This window comes from Strix uralensis, chromosome 19 (assembly GCF_047716275.1).
Source record: "Strix uralensis isolate ZFMK-TIS-50842 chromosome 19, bStrUra1, whole genome shotgun sequence".
Classification (NCBI taxonomy): Eukaryota; Metazoa; Chordata; class Aves; order Strigiformes; family Strigidae; genus Strix; species Strix uralensis.
Window position 1 is genome coordinate 12,220,407 of NC_133990.1, and position 21,511 is coordinate 12,241,917.

At 42.6% G+C, this 21,511-nt stretch overlaps 2 protein-coding genes across 5 annotated transcripts; one reads left to right on the plus strand and one right to left on the minus strand.

Annotated features, from left to right (window-relative positions):
* Positions 1-128: 128 nt before the first annotated feature.
* Positions 129-6,878, minus strand: COIL (coilin). The gene is made up of 7 exons (XM_074889656.1): positions 6,626-6,878; positions 4,825-6,013; positions 4,400-4,486; positions 3,312-3,359; positions 2,621-2,696; positions 1,795-1,883; positions 129-1,279 (listed from the first exon to the last, which is right to left on the minus strand). Exons 1-7 carry the CDS (start codon positions 6,871-6,873, stop codon positions 1,190-1,192), a joined length of 1,827 nt encoding a protein of 608 aa, XP_074745757.1. The 5' UTR covers positions 6,874-6,878; the 3' UTR covers positions 129-1,189.
* An 87-nt stretch (positions 6,879-6,965) lies between these two features.
* SCPEP1 (serine carboxypeptidase 1) lies at positions 6,966-20,120 on the plus strand. 4 transcript variants are annotated; one of them, XM_074889156.1, is made up of 13 exons: positions 6,966-7,074; positions 8,533-8,678; positions 9,563-9,652; positions 10,549-10,704; positions 11,190-11,264; positions 11,475-11,547; positions 12,521-12,558; positions 12,742-12,870; positions 14,356-14,440; positions 15,258-15,371; positions 16,006-16,143; positions 17,622-17,785; positions 17,909-20,120. In XM_074889156.1, the coding sequence occupies exons 1-13, from the start codon at positions 7,020-7,022 to the stop codon at positions 17,972-17,974; spliced, it is 1,329 nt and encodes a 442-aa protein (XP_074745257.1). In that variant the 5' UTR covers positions 6,966-7,019; the 3' UTR covers positions 17,975-20,120. The 4 variants fall into 4 exon arrangements, with proteins under 4 accessions (XP_074745257.1, XP_074745258.1, XP_074745260.1 ...); XM_074889157.1 differs by having other exon boundaries at positions 15,261-15,371; XM_074889158.1 differs by lacking the exon at positions 6,966-7,074 and adding an exon at positions 7,629-7,951.
* The last annotated feature ends 1,391 nt before the right edge of the window (positions 20,121-21,511 follow it).

Consider the following 21,511-nt stretch of genomic DNA (forward strand, 5'->3'; position numbering starts at 1 on the left):
TAGTGTCCCATTTGCAAGACTATCCATGCATGAATCTAACTGTCCATTTCTCTAAAAAACAAAAGTTAACATAAAATGGCAATTAAAGAGAACTGCAATACACAAATTAGTTTTACTCATAAAAATGATTCCTTCACAAACAAGACATTTTAATGGGGATAATGCAAAGGTGTGCAATATTTTAATGTAATCATGCACTAGTCAGCATACATGTTAGCTAAACGACAATGTACAATTTTTCAGGTGTTTGTATCTAGGTGGTTTTTTTTTTCCTCCATGTCTTCTGTTTAAGAGTCAACTACCTGGGACAGGGATTATCTTTTAACTTGTAAGACTTGCCCAGATGCAAGTACTACATGGGAATGAGGTGCTACCTCAATGCTAATAATGAGCAGAGATGTCAGTGAAGCAAACTGCCACCACCTGGTGACCCATTCTGCTATTGGGAAGGAAAAAAGCAGCACAGAAACTTCAGCACTTAAAGGGCAAAAGCAGCTGCTTTAAAACAAACAAAAACATTTCAGAGCCTACACAGATTAACTCACTGGGACACAATTTTGCCAGGGATTCGTTACATTCCAGTGGTTCTAGGCAAAGTTGACAGTTACCAATACTATTTATCTGCCTCTCAAAACTACAGGAGCTTGAAATCCACAAGCTTTTCTTGACATTTTCAGATGAACCCTGTAAATAACTGCAAGGGCATGGCATTTGTATCATGCTCTGCAGCTGCAGACAAAGAGATGTGCACATCAACAATATTTAATTTTTAAATGTTAATTTTTACTCATCCTTGCAGCAAGCTACCTCTGTGTGGCAGTTATACTGCTCTAGCTAAATTCAGACATTTAAATAGTACTGACCATACAAGGTTGTATTTTATTTTTTTGATCAAACCATTCCAGTTCTGCAGCTCGCAGCAGTAGGATATAAAAATTGTTATTAAGATTCTATTAAGAAAAAAACTCCAACAGATCTATATTAAAGACTTCCTATAATAAACAAAGTATTCCTGTATTACATAAAAACATATCCTAAGAAAAAAGTGTTTATTTTGGCATAGTTTCTTTTTAAAACCATTTATTAAAGATATCCTTAAAGATACCCACCAGTGCATCTGCTGCCCTCAGAACTAGAAGGCAGCATTTCACAAAACAAGTCCGTACAATTATTTACATTTGTTCACATCTTAGATTGCTCCATTTTCAATGCTGGATCCATTAACTGGAGGCTCAACAATCAGTCTTGGCTCTATCAGCGCATCCCAACTTTCAGTTATCTGAAAACAAAATACAGACAATACTCAGCATGTACAAGCTACACAGGCAGATGCAGTTTCTCCTACATGAGGCTTCGTCTAGACTTGAACAACAGCACTACTGAACAGAGATCACAGATCCTTCCTGCAATTCATCCATCTTCATGAACCTCAACCTGCCTAACATCCTGGGTGAGGAGAAAGGCAGGTAAGACAAACAGTGCATGCAATGAATAACCTTGTGAGAACTGATACTCTATCTAGACATGCTGTTGTTCATTGTATTAGCCAGAACAAAAAGTTACAGTTTGATGACTGGTTTTGAACCTAGTTAATCGAATAAAACGCAAGAAGTGATTCTGATCTTGTAATCATACAATTCTTGCTAGAAAGGAACAATGATTTTTGCTTCTATTTATTTTAATCAGATGTGTTATTATAAAGGGAATCTCACCAAGATGAGCAGACTCATAAAGCAGGGCATGTGTCAGCTACACAAAACTTGTAACAGGCTTCAAACCAGGACACCCACATACCTTTGTATCTTGAGGAACAGCATACTCTATCAGTTCTGCTCCATCTGCAGACTGGTAAACCAGATCGAACTTCCCTGGCTCTTTTGCAGCTTAAAAAAACCCAAACAACTCCATTAACTATAAACAAAAAAGTTTAAATGCTTACCATATTTAGAAAGCTAATCAAAACCAGGTTTTGGGGTTTTTTTTAGTTGGGTATTTGGGCTCATAAATGTAACAAAAAATCTGAGGTAGAACTGAATACACATCAAAATGAGGGTAATTATCTAATATGACTCTTTGCATGAAAAGTTAATCAACAACATGCTGCCTAAATTTGAGAACGATGCTCATATGATGATGACTCATTAATTCTGGCTTAAATGGCAACTGCAGTATACGCAGTCACTTTCAGAAACATTCCTAGTTTCAAGTCTCTGAAGTGCCCGTTGTCATTGCAGGGACTCAGTTCCACACCCACTGAAGACAGCGGCTTCACTGACATGGCAAAGAACGGCATTATGATCTAAAATATTCTCTGCAATTCTATACAATGATTTTATTTTTTGGAGGAAGTGAAACCACAGTAGAGATGGGTTACTGACTACTCACACTGACTGGACAAATTTCATTCTGTAAATACCTATGAGCATCTTCAATACAACTAGCAAGTGTTAGAACTTCTCCATTTAAATAGACTTTGGGGAGGGAGTGAGGATGGGAAGGGTGTGTTGAGAAGGAACACAAGGAAATGGGAAATAGTCCTGAAACATGAAACATGCCCTGGACTAGCTGCTTTCCAAGGGATGCACATGACAACAAGCATTTAGTGTCCCAGGGTACGTACATTGTCCTGCTGATGACGAAAGGATCTCGAGCTCGATCTGTTTTTTATCAGCATTCCAACTGATTATTTTTCCCTCCTTCATAAAGCAACAAGAAAAGAATCAGAGGAGATATACTTAAGCACTGGATAACTATTCCTTATTTACAACCACTGTGGTACTTGATCACAGTTAGAGGAAGTAGATCTGTCACATTTTTCTATCTCTGTGTATAAAATCTGCAAAGTATTAAAGCTCAGCAATCTGCAGTTACTGGCATCAACAAACCAAAGTTATTCATTGTCAATGTCTTTGTAGGTTAAATCAATACTTATCCAGAAACCAAATTATTGGAAGTAGCAACAAAATTTTACTTGCACCAGTTTCAAGAATTTGCCTTGACTTCAAACAGCAGTAGACTGGAATACAGCTACATTTTTCTACTTGAAGGTATGGATTTTTCGTCATCTCTACAATATTAATGATCATTAATAATTCTTGTGGTTTTTTTTAAAAAAAAAAAAACCCTGTTACATCTTTCAAATTTTCAGTTAGTTCTGGGTTCTAGAGTTTTAATTTTTACTACTGTAGCAGGAATAGCCTGCTGAATCAACTGGATGAGAAGAAAAACACTACACAACCTCAAAATACTTAAGCCTTACCTCACCTGTAATAGTAGTGTGAGTGGATTAAGGGAGAAAAGGAAAACAGTACCTTATAGTCTGAAACTTCAGGACTGTAATTTTCAGTTAGTTCCAAGCGCTGTTGAGAGGAATACAAATAACAAATTACAACTTTTCCTGATCCCTGAGGATGCCATTTATACTCAGACAGTTTCTTCAGCAATAGGGAAGTGCAAGAACCAAGCCTCCCGCTCCTGGATCCTGATGCCAATCACAGTCCCAGGTTGTCTTCCAGGACTCACTGCTCCAGAGAATTTACATTCAGGTCAGGCTGCGAGAGGAGATCAGGGAGATGGATCCCAGTCTCTTCAACTGCAGTGATTTCATTTTCATTTACTTTTTTATTTTGTGGTGAAATGTAATCATTTGTATGGTAATATTTGCAATAATACTGTAGCAATGCTATAGAGAGAAATAACTTTTTTTTTTCTTTTTATAGCATCTAATTTTAATGCTCACTTTCCTTGCATGTTGGAAGTAGATGGGTAACATGCTTCTTTCTGGCATTTTTTTTAAACATAAACCTTGAAAATATGCCCACAGTAGAGAGACTTTGTGAAGGAGCAACTAGAAAATTCTGGTATTTGTGAGCTGACTTGTGTGCTAGCTAAGAGTCATTGTATGAATACACACAGAAATTTAAACTGAAATGACAGCAGACAACATTTCTTTGTATTATACAAATACAGGAAGTCTAAAGAAATGCATTTAATTTATGCACATGCTCCAAACCTTTGTAAAAAAATCAAAGTCAGACTTCACAACAAAAGAATTTTTTAGAGCCAACAACAGAAAGGGTAACGGTTTCGGTTGTATGGGAAAATATTAGGTTAGAAAGACAGCAAAAAAGGTGTGAATGCCTTCAGAGATGCCTACAAACATTAGACAAGACATGCACTGAGCCATTTGCTTGAGTTTAAAACAAAATTTTTAAGAAAGAACAAGTAGGATGAAGACTACTTCCTAACTCTTATACTTCTAGGATAACGGATGAAGTTCTTCAGTGTAAACATTTCATTGTCAGGACTATGCTATTGGTAGTGTGTCCTGCAAAACTTAGAGTGGCCCAAATGAAACAATTTTAGCCCACTAACATTCAGTATTTCACAAGTTCTTTACCTTAAATGCAATTCTTTCTCCCACTTGTGGTGGGGCAGCTAGAAGAGGTAACACACTATAGTCTCTCTTGGGGACCTCCACAGGATTCTGTGAAACAAAGAGTAAACCCACTAATTTAATTACTGTATTAATAAAAACAGAAGACAATGTGTATGCTCTATGGATTGCAAGAAGTTCTGAGAAGGGTAAGGTATGTATCCGAGTGCTTTGTTTTGACATATGCAACGCAATCACTTAAATATTGTTTCATAAACACTTCCTCAGGCTGCTAAATAGAGATACAGTAAATATGAGATTTACTAAGTTAACATCAAACTTTATCCAACTAATCTTTTCTGCTTTTACAAATTACTCTCATCCTGTACATTTTTTGTATAGTTAAAGCTGCAAGAGAAAGGTGACCTATGACTGCGTGAGTCACTCACCTGGACAAAAACAGAAGCGTTTGTCGCAGTTTCATTTAACTGCCTCTGTTTCTGGCCTTCGCTGCTGTAGTTATAGAAGAAGACAGGGTTTGCTCCTCTCCCACGGCCTTGGCCCCTCATCATCCCACGGAACCCACGGCCCCTAGGTCCTCTCCAGAAGTTATCCTCTCCTGTTCCACGCCCCCTTCCACGACCTGGGCTGGCAAGTGGTCCTTGAATGCTGGTTGGCAACTGTTTAGTGCAGTTTCTTACTATGGAATTACTCAGTCCAGCATTTGCTGTGGGTTTTTTAATAACAAGTGTTTCTGAATCTGAACTATCAGACTCTGAAGAGGAGGTCTTTGCTTTGGGAGCCTTGGTGGTACTGGTTTTTACAGCTGCCACACTGTTAGGCAGTGACTTTTCCTTTGCAGCATTGTCTTGTGCTGTTGCTGCTTTCTCATCCTCTGTACTCGAGTCAGAATCTGAACTGGAGGACTGGGATTTTTTAGCATTTTTACTAATTGCAGTCTTAGTGGAATTTTCAGCATTAGACTTTACAGTCACTTTATTAGAAGCAGCAGTTTTCACATCAGAATTTGTAACAGCTTGGGATTTGTCTTTGGGAAGTGTTGCCACCACAGGTTTACAGGAAGATTTATTTTGCTTTATGTTTAGTTCACTGCTGTCACTGTCAGATGACACGCTGGAGGAATCTGAAGCTCCGACCCTCTTTTTTCTGGACTGTGTTGTGATTTTTTTGCTGTTATTTTTACCAGAATTCAGAGAAGAGCTCTCATTTGCTTGTTCTAAAGCCATCTTTGCTGCAGCAGCCTTTGTCTGCTTTTCATCCTTCTTTTTTGTTGCCAACTGTTTCTCCCTCTTCAATTTTTTAAGCTTTTTAGATTGGTCAGTAGAGCTCTCTTCCTTACCTTCTGTGAGTCTATTTCTTCCACAAACTTCTTCCTTTCTTTTTCTTTTCTTGCACCTTTTTTGAGAGTCCTGCATATCTACAGAGGTCTCTTCCCTACAAGAGGAATACTCAGGATTATGTTTATTCTTTTTCTTTTCCCTTTTATGCCTGTCATCTTCATTTCTAGAGAACTCTTCTTGCTTTTGTCTATGCTTTTTTCTGTCTTCTTTTGGTGTATAAGAGAAGCCATCATCCACCTCTTCATAATCATCTGCCACTATCTCTTCCAATTTTACTCTGTCAAAAAGAGCCAAACAAAAGCCACCGTTGAGCAAAATTAACACCTTTTTCCTGTGCATTAGCAGCTCAGTTAGGCTTGTCTTTTGGGATGCTCCAGCTGCTAAGGGGACAGCTCTGGAGCACGTGCTGCTACCCCGGACCAAGGCCCACGGCGTCAGCGAGGTCTTTGGAATAAAAACACCCGCTCGGGCGGTGCGGGTGCTCGGGGCCGGGCGCGGGAGCGCCGGGGGAGGGAGGCAGCGCTCTCCTCCCATCCCGGAGGAGACTTTCAACCCCTCGGCTCCCTCACAGATCATCTAGTGCAGCCCCTTTCCGACACCCCGGGGTTTCTCGAGCACCGGAGGCTTTGGGGAACGGTGCCCGCGAGCACCTGGCTCCAGCTCCCCCCGCCCCGGGGAGCCGCCAGGCTACGGGCGGCCGCGGGAAGGGCCCGGGGGCACCTCCGGGTTCCTCGCCCGTGTCCCGCGGTGAGAGGGCGGGGAGCGGGGGGGCGCGTTTCGGGCCTGCTGGGGACCCCCCCCCGCATCCCAGTGCCGCGCAGCCCAAGGGCCCCCCGGAGCCCCGCTCCCGCCGCCGGCCGAGCCCGGGTCCCGCCCGCCCCCGCCGTACCGGAGCGAGTCGTTGTCCCGCACGAGGCGGGCGCTCTCGGTGGGCGGCAGCAGCGCCCCTTCCAGGAAGAGGCTGAGGCGGGCCCGCCGGCTGAAGCCGAACCTGTGGCGGATGAGGCTGACGAGGTCGGTGACGAGGCGCACCTGGCTGGGCTCCAGCAGCAGCCAGCACAGCGCGCAGCCCGGGCTGCCCGGCGGCGGGTAGTCGAAAAGCAGCCGCAGCCGCACCGCACCGCCGGCCGCCGCCATCTTGGGGGAGGAGGAAGAGGAGGGGGCGGGCAGAGAGCGTGCGGGGGACGGCGCCGCGCGAGGGACAAAACCCCCATGGGGGCGGGGCCGGGCCGGTGCCTGCGCACGTGACGGCGCGGCCGCGGGCGCCGGGAGCTGTTGGCGGGATGGGGCCGTCGGTGCTGCCGCTGTCGCTGCTGCTGCTGCCGGGGCTGGCGGCAGGTACGGGGCTGAGGGGCGGGACGGGACGGGACAGGACGGTGGGTTGTGCCTGGCCCTGCCCCGGGCAGTACCGGAGTGACGGCCTCCGGGCATGGCATGTCCTGCTGCCGGGCAGGGCCTGGGCTCAGCCGCGAGAGGTGTCTGAGTCTTGCCAGGGCTGGTCGCCGGGCGGGACGCGGCGAAGGGGGTGGCAAAAGCACCGGCGCTGTGGGAGCCCAGTGGGAGCAGGTCGAGCTCGGAGCCGGCCCCAGTGGGGGCTTCGCCGTGTCTCTGCCGGGGACCATCGCGGCCTGGGGATTCGTCTCCTCCCAGCCCGGCTGACGGGGTCTGCTCTCCCCGGAGCCCCAGGGAACCCTTTTGGGGCAGGAACGTGGGAATTCAGGACCTAGTTGGTTCACCTGGGTAAAGCAGGTTGGAGACGCTTCCCCACAAGCCAGGGCAGCTCTTCTCGTAGCTGTTTTACCCTCAGCTGTCACCTGTCCGCCCTGAAAAACATCCCCAGACCCTCCTCTGTTCCTTAGCAGCTGCGAGGGATGATGAAGACGCCCCGTGAGGCCCCGTACCTGTAGCAGGAGTTCCTGCGGTGCTGTCTGATCCTGGCTGGCAGGAGCAGAGGTCCTGGGCCGCAGTGTTTTACCTGCGAGACCCTTCGGGTCGGGGGCTGCAAAGGAGCGAACCAGCCGTATCGGGGTGTCACGGCTGTTGCAGTGAGGGCTGATCAAGAAAGTGTGATGTCCATGCTGAGTAACTTGTTCAGCACTGTGTCCCGTGGATCAAAAGGCTGGGCACTGTGACTTGAAAAAGCTTTATTGCTGCTTCTCCAGTGGGCTGCTGCCTTCTGTCATGATTGAGAAGATTAAGGGATGTAATTTCAAAGGTCTGTTTCTGGGAAAGCGTCTGTGTCCTAGATGTAGAATAGACTGAGTGCTCAAGTTGACAAGACTCTACTGACTTAATTGAGTTTAGGATTAGATCTTGGGTTTGCTTAGACGTGACCCCTCTGTCTATCCTACATATACTGTCCTTGGCGACTGTACAATTATTTGATCTTCCCAGAGACTCAAATCAAAGCGTTGGAGCCCTGGTGCCCCTGAAGCTGGTGTGAGTTATTCCATTGTGTCTAGTGGGGCTGTGCTTTCAGCTCAGGCCTTGAAAAGACTTTAAATGTTTCCCTGGTAGAAAAAATTATCCTAGTTATTGGGCTGCTATTTCTGCAGCAGCTGTATTGTCAGGCCCTGATAAGTAAGCACTTAATTAGATGCTTATCTTCATTCATTGATGATAACTCAGCTATGTGTGTGGGTGTAAGTGTAGGCAGGTTTCTTACAGTAATTTTTTTTAATGGAAGCACTTCTAATTATCACACCCAAGATTGAAATGTAATGTTTTGGAACAAATCTGGTGGATAAGCCCAAAATTGAGCCTTTTTACCTAGCTGATTTTTATTTCCTCCCGAAGGTGTAGTTCTAAGGCAATCCCAAGAGCCCAAGGAGCTGTGGGGATATGTGCAAGTTCGAAGTAAGGCCCACATGTTCTGGTGGCTCTACTATGCAAATAACCCAACAAAAGACTTCACAGAATTACCTCTCATCTTGTGGCTTCAGGTAAGGTTTGGTGAAAGCCACTTAAGGGATAATTCTTTCCATATGTGCCCGATTCACTCTGATAGATGTCTTGCAGCTCTACAGAATCAGGGTTCAAAATTGTCATAAATGATTCACCTGGTGAATGAGGTCCTCAACTGCTCACCTTCCATCAAGTTAAATTACAGAAGTAGAGGTGGTTCTTACCTTTTACACAACAGTAATGCTTTTTGTGCCAGACACAAGTACATTGTGGTGTCACAGCTCCTTTCCTGAAGAGCTTACAGTCTAAACAATGTTCAGTGAGAGAGTAGATAAAATAATCAGATATTTGGAAAGATTTCTAAATGTAAACAAGTAAGAGAGACTCTCATTGTTTAGAGATTGGTCCCATTCAATCACAGTTTGATAAAAGGCAGTGGTGTGTGCTCCACATTCACCTCTAGCAGTACATTTCAGAAGTTAATGTTGAGTATAATCACTGGATGACTTGGTCTTTTTCTTCCTGGGTTGTTTCATCAGAGTGAAATGCACATGCTGTACATGCTGATAAAACTAATGACTTGCAAACCTCTGTAGATAGCTAACTTCTGCATTTGGTATTAAGGGAATAAGGGGAAGGGTTTTCAAACTGCACTCATGTAGCATGCAACTCATTAGATGCTTTCACAGTGGGTGATTGCTTCTCTGTTTAAATTCTTACTTTCAGAAATGGCATGTGTACACATAATGAAAGACAATGAGGAAGAGAGCCTGCTTTGCAAATTAACATGTAGTGCAAAAGCCATTTTTTTAAATTTACCATCTGTCTTTCTACTTACTGGCTTGCTTTTATTTTTCTCCTGTCTGTCATATCTATACCATGCTGCTTTTTAACTTATTTGTCATTTGGTATTTCCCCACAGGGAGGTCCAGGAGCTTCAGGCTGTGGATTTGGGAACTTTGAAGAGATTGGTCCATTAGACAAAGAAATGAAACCAAGAAATACAACCTGGGTATAGCAGAGAGTTCAGCTTCTAATTATTGATTGCAAATGTTTGTTGCTATGCAAAAATGCACAGAACATATTCATTTAAATTTCAACAGAACTATAATATTTCATGTTAAAATAGTATGGTTAATAAATTGGCTTATAGGAATAACCTTGTTAAGAACTGAAGAATAGACCAATTAGTTTGATTTGATGGAATATGCTTGGGCTTCCATGAATTTGTGAATTGCAGGTGTCTGGGCAACTGAGAGTGGGGAAATTCTAGAAGGATGTTATTTCAGATCAGAGCTTCATTGCGTACACTCATAGAGGTTTTTCTGGATGGCTGGCAATGTATAACCAATGGCTCGTAATTATGAGTCCAGTGTGGCCTTCAAGGGAAACAAATTACAGCTGCCTATGAAGGTGGAAGTTTATTCAATGAAATGTATTTGTGCTCTGAGCTACTGATAGTCTAACTACTCTGGAGTTCCCTAGACCGTATGGGTGACCTGCCCTTGGATCCCTGGAATTTTTTGGGTGCCTTTCTTGTTGCAGATTGAGCAGATTGAAAGACCTTATGTTGCACCTCTTTATTTGTGAGCTTTACTGCTTTGAGCTGTGCTAGCTGTTTGCTGATCTACGGATTTTATTTGTACACTTGTAACTGTACAACTGTAGCATTTGCTATAGCAATTTAACAAAAGCCCCGCAACCCAAAAGAAAAACCCTCTTATTTTACCTTCTGACAGACAAGTAGAACCTGTAGCATTCTCTCTTTTGGACTTGCACCTAATTTTCCTGCAAGTTCTTTTGGAGCCAGAGATTTGGTGGCTCACTTAATCATTTGTGCCATCAGAACTAAGGCTTTCACTGGTGCTGAACTGAGATTTCATACAAACCTTCTTTCTGCTTGTACAGTTGCAGGCAGCCAGTATCTTGTTTGTGGATAATCCTGTGGGCACTGGATTCAGTTATGTGGATGATTGTAGCTTGTTTGCCAAAAACCTTACCACAGTAGTTTCTGATATGATGGTTTTTCTTGGAGAATTCTTCACATGTAGAACAGAATTCCAGGTAAGTGAATTGAATTCTTGGTTAGAATCATATTTTTCTTTGTTTTTAAACAGATCTCAAAAAGAATTAGTGACTAGACTTCCAGGTGGGCAGTGTTTGCTACTAGGTAGCATGCATTTGGTGGGAGTCAGTGCAGGTATAACCACTGCCTCATATTTCCCACAATTCAGAAGTTGTAATTTGAATTTGGTACTAGTTAGATAAGCGATGGGATGGATTATTGTTTATCTTGTGATCCAAGAGGCATTTAGGATCATGGCTGTTTCTAGTTCCAAAATACTGAAGTACCTGCTTCAAAACTTCCCCAGTAATTACACCAGGATGTTACAGAAGTCTTATCTGCAGCTTAGAATCAGAAAAATATCCAGTGTTTGAAAGCGAGAGGTGAACAGCCAGTGCCTGGGTTCTGTGGGATGTGGGAGATGGTTGGAGGTTTCTTCTGCCCTCTGCCCAATGGGTTCACTGTGGGGCTTCTCTCTCTCCAGACCATCCCATTCTACATATTTTCTGAATCTTACGGAGGTAAAATGGCTGCTGGCATTGCTTTAGAGCTGCAGGAGGTAAGTAGTTGGAGGATGTAGTTCACTTTTCACTTTAAAACATCGTGTTCTATGAGTACTTATATTTCCTGGAATACACTGTCCCTGTTGCCAAATTCAGACTGCTACTTATTTTTTTCCCTTAAAGAAAACTGGTTCTAGAGTCATGAATATCTAACTGGAAGTTGATTGTTTGTTTGTTTGGTTTTGGTTTTCCTCTTATTCACCAAGGCTGTTCAAAAAGGGACCATAAAGTGCAATTTCATGGGGACTGCTCTTGGAGACTCATGGATTTCTCCTTTGGGTATGTTTAAAATCCTCAGACTGTGGGTGGTTTGCTGTTGTTTTGTTTTGTTGTTTTTATCATTCCATGGGTAGCTAGAGTCAGAAATGCCAGTCCTGCCTTAAGTGAATTAAATCTCTAGTGAGTCTGGTAAATCAGAAATAAATGCTTCAACATTGCAAGCTGTGATTGAAGAATCTACCTTCATCTAGATTATGAGAGCAAAGTCACTGAGGAGCATACTTGCATTTGAAGGGAGGTAGAGGTGAAATGTCCCTACACAGGGACATTTCACAGCCTCTGAGGTGTTTTGGTAAGACCACTGCACTTAAATGTGGCCACCAAATAATTGACAAGGTTGCACCTGAGGTTTTCTCTTTCTTTTCACAAGAAGATCTTGTGCTGAGGAACTGATGTGCTCACAGACCTGGAAGAGATAGAGTGTGTGTCTGGTGGAGGACAAAAAGCCAATTAAAGGACTCTTGCTCTTTTAATGAGATTTGCAAGGGCGGGCTTCCCAGATTCTCTGCAGCATCGACAATATCAAGCAAACTCCTATCTGTATCGTATCAGCTGATCCTTGAGGCCTTGTTATAAAACAGATTTGTTTTATAATTAGATTTTTTTGTCCCCTGTAACTTTTGCAAACAGATCAGTTTAGACAATGCCCATTCATTTGTCAGATCTCTTCCCATGTTCTAGCAATGTGCTGCAGTGATGGAGTAAGAATATTTTGGTAAGAACATGTCTGTTGCTTTAAATAAATTTCACTGATTCATGTTTAGGGGCTTAATGACGTTGCATCATTTTTATTGGTTCTCAGGATTTGTAAAAAACCTGCTTTGTGGTACATAACCTTTGGGCTAAACTGAGCTGACAGTACTTTTTACTGATTAATTAATCTCTGTATATTTTTGTCAGAATCATTCTTGCTACAGTAAAGGAAATCGTATCTTGAAAACTTAGATGTTTGAAATATGTTCTATTTCTTTAGACTCTGTGCTGTCTTGGGGACCCTACCTTTACAGCACTGTAAGTACCTTCTTAAACTCTTGGTCCTCACCTGATTACTTGTACTGCCATATGGTATAAGTGCATGTTGATTTTTAAGGTTAGCTCTTAGCTGGAATAAACCCTCGAATGCATGGAGACTGTTAGCGAGACATGAATGTGAAATTATACTTAAAGCTGTCCTCCTTTGTGTTTGTCTTCCAGTCTCTCCTTGATGATAATGGTCTAGCAGAGGTAACTGCTGTTGCCAGAGAAATAATGGATGCAATAAATAAAAATCAATATGGGCTGGCCACTGAGCTCTGGGGCAAGGCTGAAGGTGTCATTGAAGAGGTGAGATCTTCTTTGACCAGCATTAATAACTACCTGGTGCCTGGAGAGGCACACAGTTTCAGGTTATCCTTTCTGTGAGCACTGAGTTGGTGTGAATTCTCCAACCCCCTGCCCAGTCCTTTTTACCAGTATTTGTTTTATCCCGGTGCTGATGTAAAAGAGCTGTTTGTTTGCTGTGTGCCACTGTGTGATTGTAAGAGGCAGTGGGTAGGGCGACCCACTTGCAGTATTGCATCAAGGTTTCAGCTTGGCACGTCGCTTAAATAGACAGTTAATTTTTAGCATGCAACTAGTCCTGTTGATTTCTGTAGAATCCAGTTTCAACTTAAATGGGCTTTGTCTCCTCAAAAGCTTTGTTTTGAATATTGAAAACTGCATCCAGCAAGACACAAATTTCAAGTTAAGCATAGATCTGTATTTAAAGAACTACAAAAGGTGCACAGGATGGAAAGGAACCTCAAGTTATGTCCTGTTACTGTGGGTACATCTTGTTATTTAGCAAGTTCCAGCTTAAAAGATAGGTGAAGTTTTGCTCTTGTTTTTCCTGTTGAAGGGTTGCTCCAAAATCTCATTCTTTCTTATGCTTTTGTTTTAGTATAAGTAAGGCTCTGGCTTCCTCAAATGGAAAGACTAGTCTAGAACTGCTTCCTTTCCTTGCTCTTTTTTTGTTTTGTTTTGTAACTGACAGTGCCTTGCACATAGTTGGTTTCACTTCTTAATGTTTGGAAGGCACTTGTGGTTGCTCTTCAAGTCTGCTTGTCTTCTCCCAGTTGTGATATCGCTGTCAGGGTGCAGGCACTTCAGCCCTTCTAGGGTTGCTATTGTGAGCTGATTTCTGACTATGCATCAGAACTTTAAAAATTCAAAAATTGAGTAAAGCAGGGCTTCGGGAATCTCGAGTAACTTATCTAATGGCAACACTGATCACACTTGTCCTTTGGATGCAGGCAGTCTGCTGTCTGCATCAGAACTGCCATTCTACAATTCGCAGATGCATCCAGATGTCAGCAGGGGTGGCTAATACCCATCACCACGTTATTGAGGAAGGATTTTAGATTTTGAAGGGTTGTAGGTTGGGAGGATGTTGAGCAAGAGGCAGCGTTAGGCTAGACTAGATCTAGCAGAAGAGACCATCTGAAAGCATCATCTGGCATTGCAGCTCTATAATGAGTAATGAGAATCTGGAGTCATTTGCATGGTGTAAGGCTTCCTGTAGCTTCACATCCGTTCCAGAGAAGTAAATAGCATCTCTGGCACAACCCATGTGTGAACAATACAGACTTGAGAAATCTCTTCCCACTTCACAAAGCAAATGTAGAACCAAAGTTTCTCCATAAGTATCTTCCTGACGTGTAGGTGAAGTGGCAGGTCACATGGTCCTTTATTTAGGATTTACTTATCTCTTTGATTTCAGAAGAAAGTCTGTTCCTCATATCTGAGAAACGTTTTTGTTACAGTGTTACTGAAACTATCTTCTGTTTTCAGAACACAGACAACGTGAACTTTTATAACATCATGACTAAGGAGGTTCCAGAAATGAAATCAAATGAACAAGCAAATCTCCCTCTCAGTAAGTTGTATTTAAAGTACTCGAGCTTCTGGGGCCCTATGTTTGCATTCACATACCTTCAACTCTGATAGTGGGAACAGCCTCAAATTAGCACATCCTTAAAATGGGTCCTTCAAATCCAAAGGATATTGATACTCTCCTGAGCAGAACTTGTTTGCTCTTGCATAAATAGGGATAAATAGGAATGTGGAACAACCCTTCTATAGATTACACCTCCACCTATACATCCTGCACAAATTACACCAAGGAAGTAGTCAGTATAATTGCAACATTGTTTTATGACCTTTAAGTTACTTCCTCTTAATGTCTTTCATTTCTGTCTTCAAGCTAGAACAAAAAGTGTCTCATCAATATAAATAGTCTGATTAGACTCTCGCTCCATGATCTTTATGCAAGAAAAACACATGTATAGAGTTTCTTTCAAGTTCTTTATCTCTTTCTCTTGGCTTCAGCAGGGAAGGTGAATGGCACAGTTAACTCCTAAAAGTAAAGCATTGCAGCTCAAAAGTAACTGGTCTGTTGAGGAGAAGAAATTGTGTCTGTACCAAGTAGCAAAAGCAGAAGCTGATCCCCTGAAAAAGTGCTGTGTTAAACAGAAGTAGAAATGAATGGTTGGGTTCTTCCTGTATCATCCCCTGACCTAAATAAGGGTTGACTTCAGGGGTTTCTAGTAAAAGTAAGCAAATCTCTCTCTCTGGTGTTGCATTTTCACTAGAAAAGAGTTTGTTGGCCATGACTGTAACACTGGAAATTGTTATCTATGCAGGATGACTGTCTTAAATGTGCCACTAATCAAAGCGTGTTCTCTCTTTTTCAGTAGGACTTTACCAGCGCCATGTCAAAAATATGCATAAGGACAGCCTAAACGAATTGATGAATGGACCCATCAGAAAGAAGCTAAAAATTATTCCTGACTGTGTGAAATGGGGAGGTACTTTCCTGTCTGCTAGAGTGGATCTAATTATTGCCATTTACAGTATTGCAGTCCATAGGAAGATACTTTACTGTAGCAAGCAGTCACATTAAATTTTCATTATCTTTGGCCCTAAGAAGAGGACTTATTCTCAGAAACGAACATGTCATGGGGCAGGCCCATGGGAGCAGACATGGTTCTGGTTCTGCTGCTTGTATCTATCATTAGTCAAGCAGCTAAAAATACATGGAGAGGAAGAATATCCTCCATATCTCAGCAGCTGTTTTCTGTCTTTCATGAAATCTTGCTAAAATTCCTGTCAGTTTTTCTCTGCCAGAAATCTGGTATCATGTAATGCTGCATGGTGTGGAAGGGGGTGCGTAAAACGGAAAGGAAGGCTTAAAGGACTGATGCCAGCACCCTGTCAGTGTATAGCAGGAGCCAGAAGCTACAGTGCTGTGTGTGAGCTCCAGCGGGAGCATGGCTGCTTTCTGGTTCTCTTTAGTTCCTCAGACTCATAAATCACTGGCTGCTGCTTTGGGCTCAGACTGGTTTTTATGCATTTTAGAGCCCTTAGCCAGTTGCTTCTGTCCCAGCTTGGGGATGACACTCTTCACCAGTTAAAATTTGTCTTCTTTCTGGTTCCAACCAGGTCAGTCCAGAAAAGTCTTTGAGAACATGGCAGAGGACTTCATGAAACCTGTCATTGATATTGTTGATCAGCTTTTGGCAGCCAACGTCAATGTTACAGTCTATAACGGGCAGCTGGATCTCATTGTTGACACCATGGGTAAGGGACTTCTTGACTGGGGTTGGGAACAGAACATGTGACAAGTAGAACGTGAAGTTGCCAGTAATATTGGTACCTGGGTCTCTGCAGTCTTCTGTGCAAATCTCCTATCTAACTGGCAATGTTTAAATACTGCAGTCATAAACGAGCAGCTCTTAGTATGTTTTGTTTACATCCCTTTGAGAGAGGCAATTTCTTTAACCTCCATTATACTGTTGGGAAATGGATCCTCAACATCAATAATTGCTTGTTTCGGTGAAGCCCATAAATAAGTAGGTAGCTAATAATTCACTTAATTCTTCTGGATAGACACGTATATATATATGTATGTATGCTCATTCATAAATGAAGAATGAGGATAGATGAATAAATATATGGAGATTATCCTCTCTTGTCCTGGTGTGCCTTGAAGATCCTGTTCTCTGGGGCAAAGGCTACAGATTTGTGCACAATGCAGGTCAGCCTTCAGTGAGCGACCTGCAGCAGAGAGCATGGGGCCAGGTGAGATGGAACAAGGGTAATTACCCGAGGAGGGTGCAGTTGAAGAGTGATCACACCTGCTGCTCAGTAATGTGTGGCTTGGCCACTCAAGGCTTTGTCCCTTGCTGCTTGCAAGATGCAGGCTTGATTAAGTGGCAGTTTGGGAGCCAGGCCAAGTGTTGCTGAAATGCCTTATGCTGTGAGACTGCCCTGCTCTCTTCTATTCACCTTTACTTATTGATTTAAATAATCTGCAGTCCCAGACTGGGCAAACATCTTCCTGTGTTGTGAAAGGCTTTATCCTTTGTCTGTCTCTGCCCACTTAGATATTCAGATGCCCTTCATGAACAACATAGCAATCAATAAATCAGGAAACAGAGTATTTAGGCTGTCAAAACAGATTAGCAGTTAGCAGTGCTCCAGTTTATCACATTTTGAGCTAAAATTGAGCTGCAGTTAACATGTAAATTCTTCCAGTAGTTCAGAGGTAGGCTGAAGCTTTGTCCCTCTTGGTGTCCTAGAATTGGTCTTTTTGCTGTCTTGACCTCCACCTTTTTTAACAGGCACTTGAAAACAGAAAACCTTTCCAGGCTCTTTTTGTTGAGTGCCTTTAACAAACAGAGAAGCAGCGTCCCTTCTGATTTCCAAGAGGGGGACTTTGTGTGGCCGATCCTCCTCCATGGCAGGACATTCGAGGTGTTAGAGGAGTAAAGCAAAATATGTCAGAATTGCTAGGACTGCAACTTGTGCAATCTTAAGTTCATTTCACATATATCTTCACTGTTTTCTTTTTTCCTTGTCCCTCTGTTGGTTTGTTTCAGCTTGTCCTGAAAACAGCCTTGGTCATTTTTCTAGGCATAGCAAAATTGTTTTTAGAACAGAGACTGTCTGAGAACTCTGCTGTATTGCTATCTAGCATAGTGGGCATCCAGCTGAACTGGGACTCCCAAGCTGCTGTGTCAGGATCGGTAATCGAGCATATCTCTTATCTCTAACAGGCCAGGAGGCATGGATTCGGAAATTAAAATGGCCTAATCTGGACCAGTTCAGCCAGCAAAGGTGGAAGGCACTCTATGTGTCTCCAGAATCCACTGAGACAGCTGCTTTCCACAAGGCCTATGAGAACTTCGCTTTCTTCTGGATTCTTAAGGCTGGGCACATGGTAAGTAACGTACTTCTTGGGGTGGGATGCACCATTATCACCAGGAAAACTGAAGATGCATATATGTTTGCTTTCTGCTTCCTTATAGCAGCTGCTTACTGTGTGCTCTCATCTCTGTGCTAGGTACCATCTGATCAAGGAGAGATGGCTCTGAAAATGGTCAGGATGGTGACCCAACAGCAGCCCTAGGGAAGGGGAGGCCAGCTGGTATGGCTTCCTGCCAATGTGAGTCCAGAATAATAAGCCGCAGGAGAAACAGTGGCTATTTGGACACTTAGCCTCTCTGATCTTGCTGATAATGTGCACAAGCACTTACGAAAAGGCATTTTTTTTTCCTTGAATGAGTTACTGCTTTTGAATTTGTAAGCTGTGATTTGCTGCCTTAACACTGTTCATAATGACTGTTCCAGAGGGAAGTTCACCGTCATAAACAACTAGCTCTGAGCCTTTGCCTTTGACTTGGAAGGATTTTGTGCTTTTGTAAAAAGCTGCCCTTCCCTGAATGCTCTCTTGTCTGTTCACACACCAAGACTAAACCTGATTTGAGTCCCGATAGATTTGCTGTTTGTTCCTCTCAGAGAGCTAATGGGTTTCACGAGGCTGTGGAATGTTCCTTCCTTTGTCCTCAGTCCTCTGCTTCAGTCACCTGGCTGGATTAAAAGCTGAAAATATGAAGATGCTGAAGACCTGCCCTAGAAGTATTGCAGTCCATCTCATCTTGCTGAGGTTCCTGAGTTAGGATCCAAGATTCTTCAGGCTTCCTGTGCTATGGAGGGAGAAAAACACCCTTCCAGAGGAAGATCTGACCTTTTTCATCTGACCATTTGTTTCTTGTTTTCATTCTCTTTACTGACTGTTACTTAAACTTTGCCTGTAGCCTTAACACCTAAAGCACATCCAGCAGGAATTCCTGCTTTCCTGTATGCTGCAGAAGGAGCCCTGTTAATACCCTCTTTTTGTACGAAAGAGAATCCTAATGGACAGAAGCCTCTTAAAATCTTCTGAACTTAGTCTGGAAAGTGGAAAGGAGAGCGTTATTTGAACAATACTAGCATAATTCTGAAAGATAATAGCAGTGTTTAAAAGAAGGATATACAATATACAACCAATATCTTGATCCATATTTTTCTAGAGCTTTTTTAAAGTCTTGCAGAGACCTATTAGTTTGAAACTTTTTTTTTCCATATAGTACAGTCAAGAGGAGACTTTGTCAGACATCATTTGACTTCTGCTATGGAGCACGAAGTGACTGTTGTTTATTGGTGTCTGATAGGAGGCACAACAGCTTGTTCCAGCTGTCAGAATCCTAAATAGCAACCCCTCAATTACTCCAGCAACTGAAACTGTCATGAAATGTCCGATAGTGTTGGCTTAGCAAGGACTGAAGTGTAATGCTGTGTAAACACATGCAATCACCCAGCAGCTGGAGTACTGGCACCTAATAATTGCTTTCCTTCATGTTCTCTGCATGAACTGTATTCTTGAGAACTTTAGCAATGCAAATCCAGATTTTTTTTTTAAACACATTTTTCAATAAATGCAATAAGTCTAATTTATCTCTCTTCAGCATCACATTGATCTCACTGCTTGAAAATCACGTCTTTTCTGTTTTGGCTTTTCAGTGTAAAGCCCCTGCCAGTGAGAGCAGATGCAGCCACACTTGAGAGGGAAGGGTACAGGTTTGTGCTCTCCCCCGTGACTGCATCGCAGGATGAGGAGCACTTGCACTGAGGACCGCAGCCCTCCCATCCTTTCCACAAAATGCACTGCTTCAGAGCGTGAAGGGCAACCCAGAATGGCTAGCCAGGATCAACCCAGCAATTGTTCCTGTTGTCTTTCTTGTTGAACATTAGGTGAAGAAGAATAAGAGGAGGGTCCCAGAGGCGTGTAAATCTGCACATCTGCATTCTTGGAATATTTTAAAATAACTCACCAAGCAAATAAGTGTGTCTGAGCCTGGGCAGTTTGAGTTGGCTTGTAGTCCCGAATCCTACAATACTCTTTGCATTATGCCTAAACAAATAATACTAGAGGGCTTGATAGAGGGAAAGAATTGAGAAGATGGTATCTCCAGAAAGCAGCATTTACTGCTGTTCTTGGATTTGTTTATCAAATGGGACATTCATTCACATTGCCTAGAGCTTGTGTTCAGTGATAGGCCTGAGACATCTGTTTCTTGTCCTGCTTTGGTTTAGCTTCTGCAGGTTTTTCTGTTGGCAAAGAGATGGCTTATGAGGAAAAAAGATGGTTTCAAGAAGGCTGGTGGCAATGATTTGTTGGTTTTAAGGGCTATGCCGAATCTAAACATGTTAGAATAAAAATACTTGCCCATGGAGACAGGCTCTGAAGTAGTGTCCATTTAAATGCAAACAACAAAAAAGCAGCAATCTAATATCAAGAAAGATTTTTTTTTTTTTTTTCACCAAAGGCTTTAACTGGTGCATCACAGCTCTAGATCATCAAAAAGGTAGGTCACCTGTCCAGCAGAAGCTGTAAGAAATCAGTTGCTTTGAAAGGAGTTCAAGCCCTGCTGTGGATCTGATTAGCAGTGACATACTTCGTCCATTTTGATTTCATGCAGTAAGCTATTTCCAGATAAGAGCTGTCACTTGGCAAATCTGTTAGAATGAATTGTTCTAAAAATTAATAAGATTTTTTTACAAATGCTGGACCAGTCGAAAGAAAACAGCCCAATGTTTGTATTTCATCCTCTGCAGCTGGAGGCTTTGATTACATAGGTAGCCTGAGAGCCACTGACTTTTACTTTGCTCACTATCAGTTGAGGATAGTTTTCATAGAAACAAATCCAACTTCAGCATGAACAATTTTGGCTTTCTATAATTCTACCTTTTCTAAGCCAGAGAAAGAAACCAAAAAAGTCATCCACTATGTGATAAACAGGCATCTTTGTCTTTTTCCTTTCTGTTTAGCTGGGTCTGGGAGGATATAGTGGGGAAGGGTCACTTGATGCATCCACTGTGCCTTAAACCAGTGTGTACCAGTGCCTCATGGTCACTGGTGCACAGAGGATATGGGACAGAGGCACCTTTGATCTGGCTCTTAGAGCTGTTCCTATGCAGTGGAGGTTGAGACTGTTGCGAACAGATGAGTGCAGGAGGCGAGAGATCTGCCCTGTTTGTCACCGTAGGGGTATCTGTGCAGGCACAATATTTGTGTCTAATGTAACTAATTTGGCATGGAATATTTTTGCCCTAGGAAGAGTAAATCACATAAGCTATTTCTAAAGGGAATTTGGCACATAGTGATCATTGATTTTATGTCTTTAAAGTTTGAGGCTTAATGGTGGGCATGTAGCTGTGCGAGTTATCTTTTTTCAGAAGATGAACGTTTTGAAATGTTGCAACATCTGCTTATCTCAGGGTTCAAAGCTGCAACAAAAGAACATCTGTGTACCGAGGCAAGATGGAAATCTTGGAGCACTTCTTTATTGCCATGTTATGTCTGTTATCCTGTAAACATTCTGCTGTACGGCAGCACAATTTGTGTGCATCACTTCTGAACTCTGGGGTATGTTCATGTTTTTCCAGCAGGGATTCAGGAAAGGAGCAGTAATTTATCTGACCTACAGAGAGTGATGAAGGAATAGTAAGAATTTGAGTAGAGCACAGTTCACCCTTGCAAGGTTTCTCTGAAAACTGTTTTTTGGTATTTGCTATATAATAGATTTGGGAGTTAAGGAGTAGCTTTAGCTCTTGTGGAGGAACA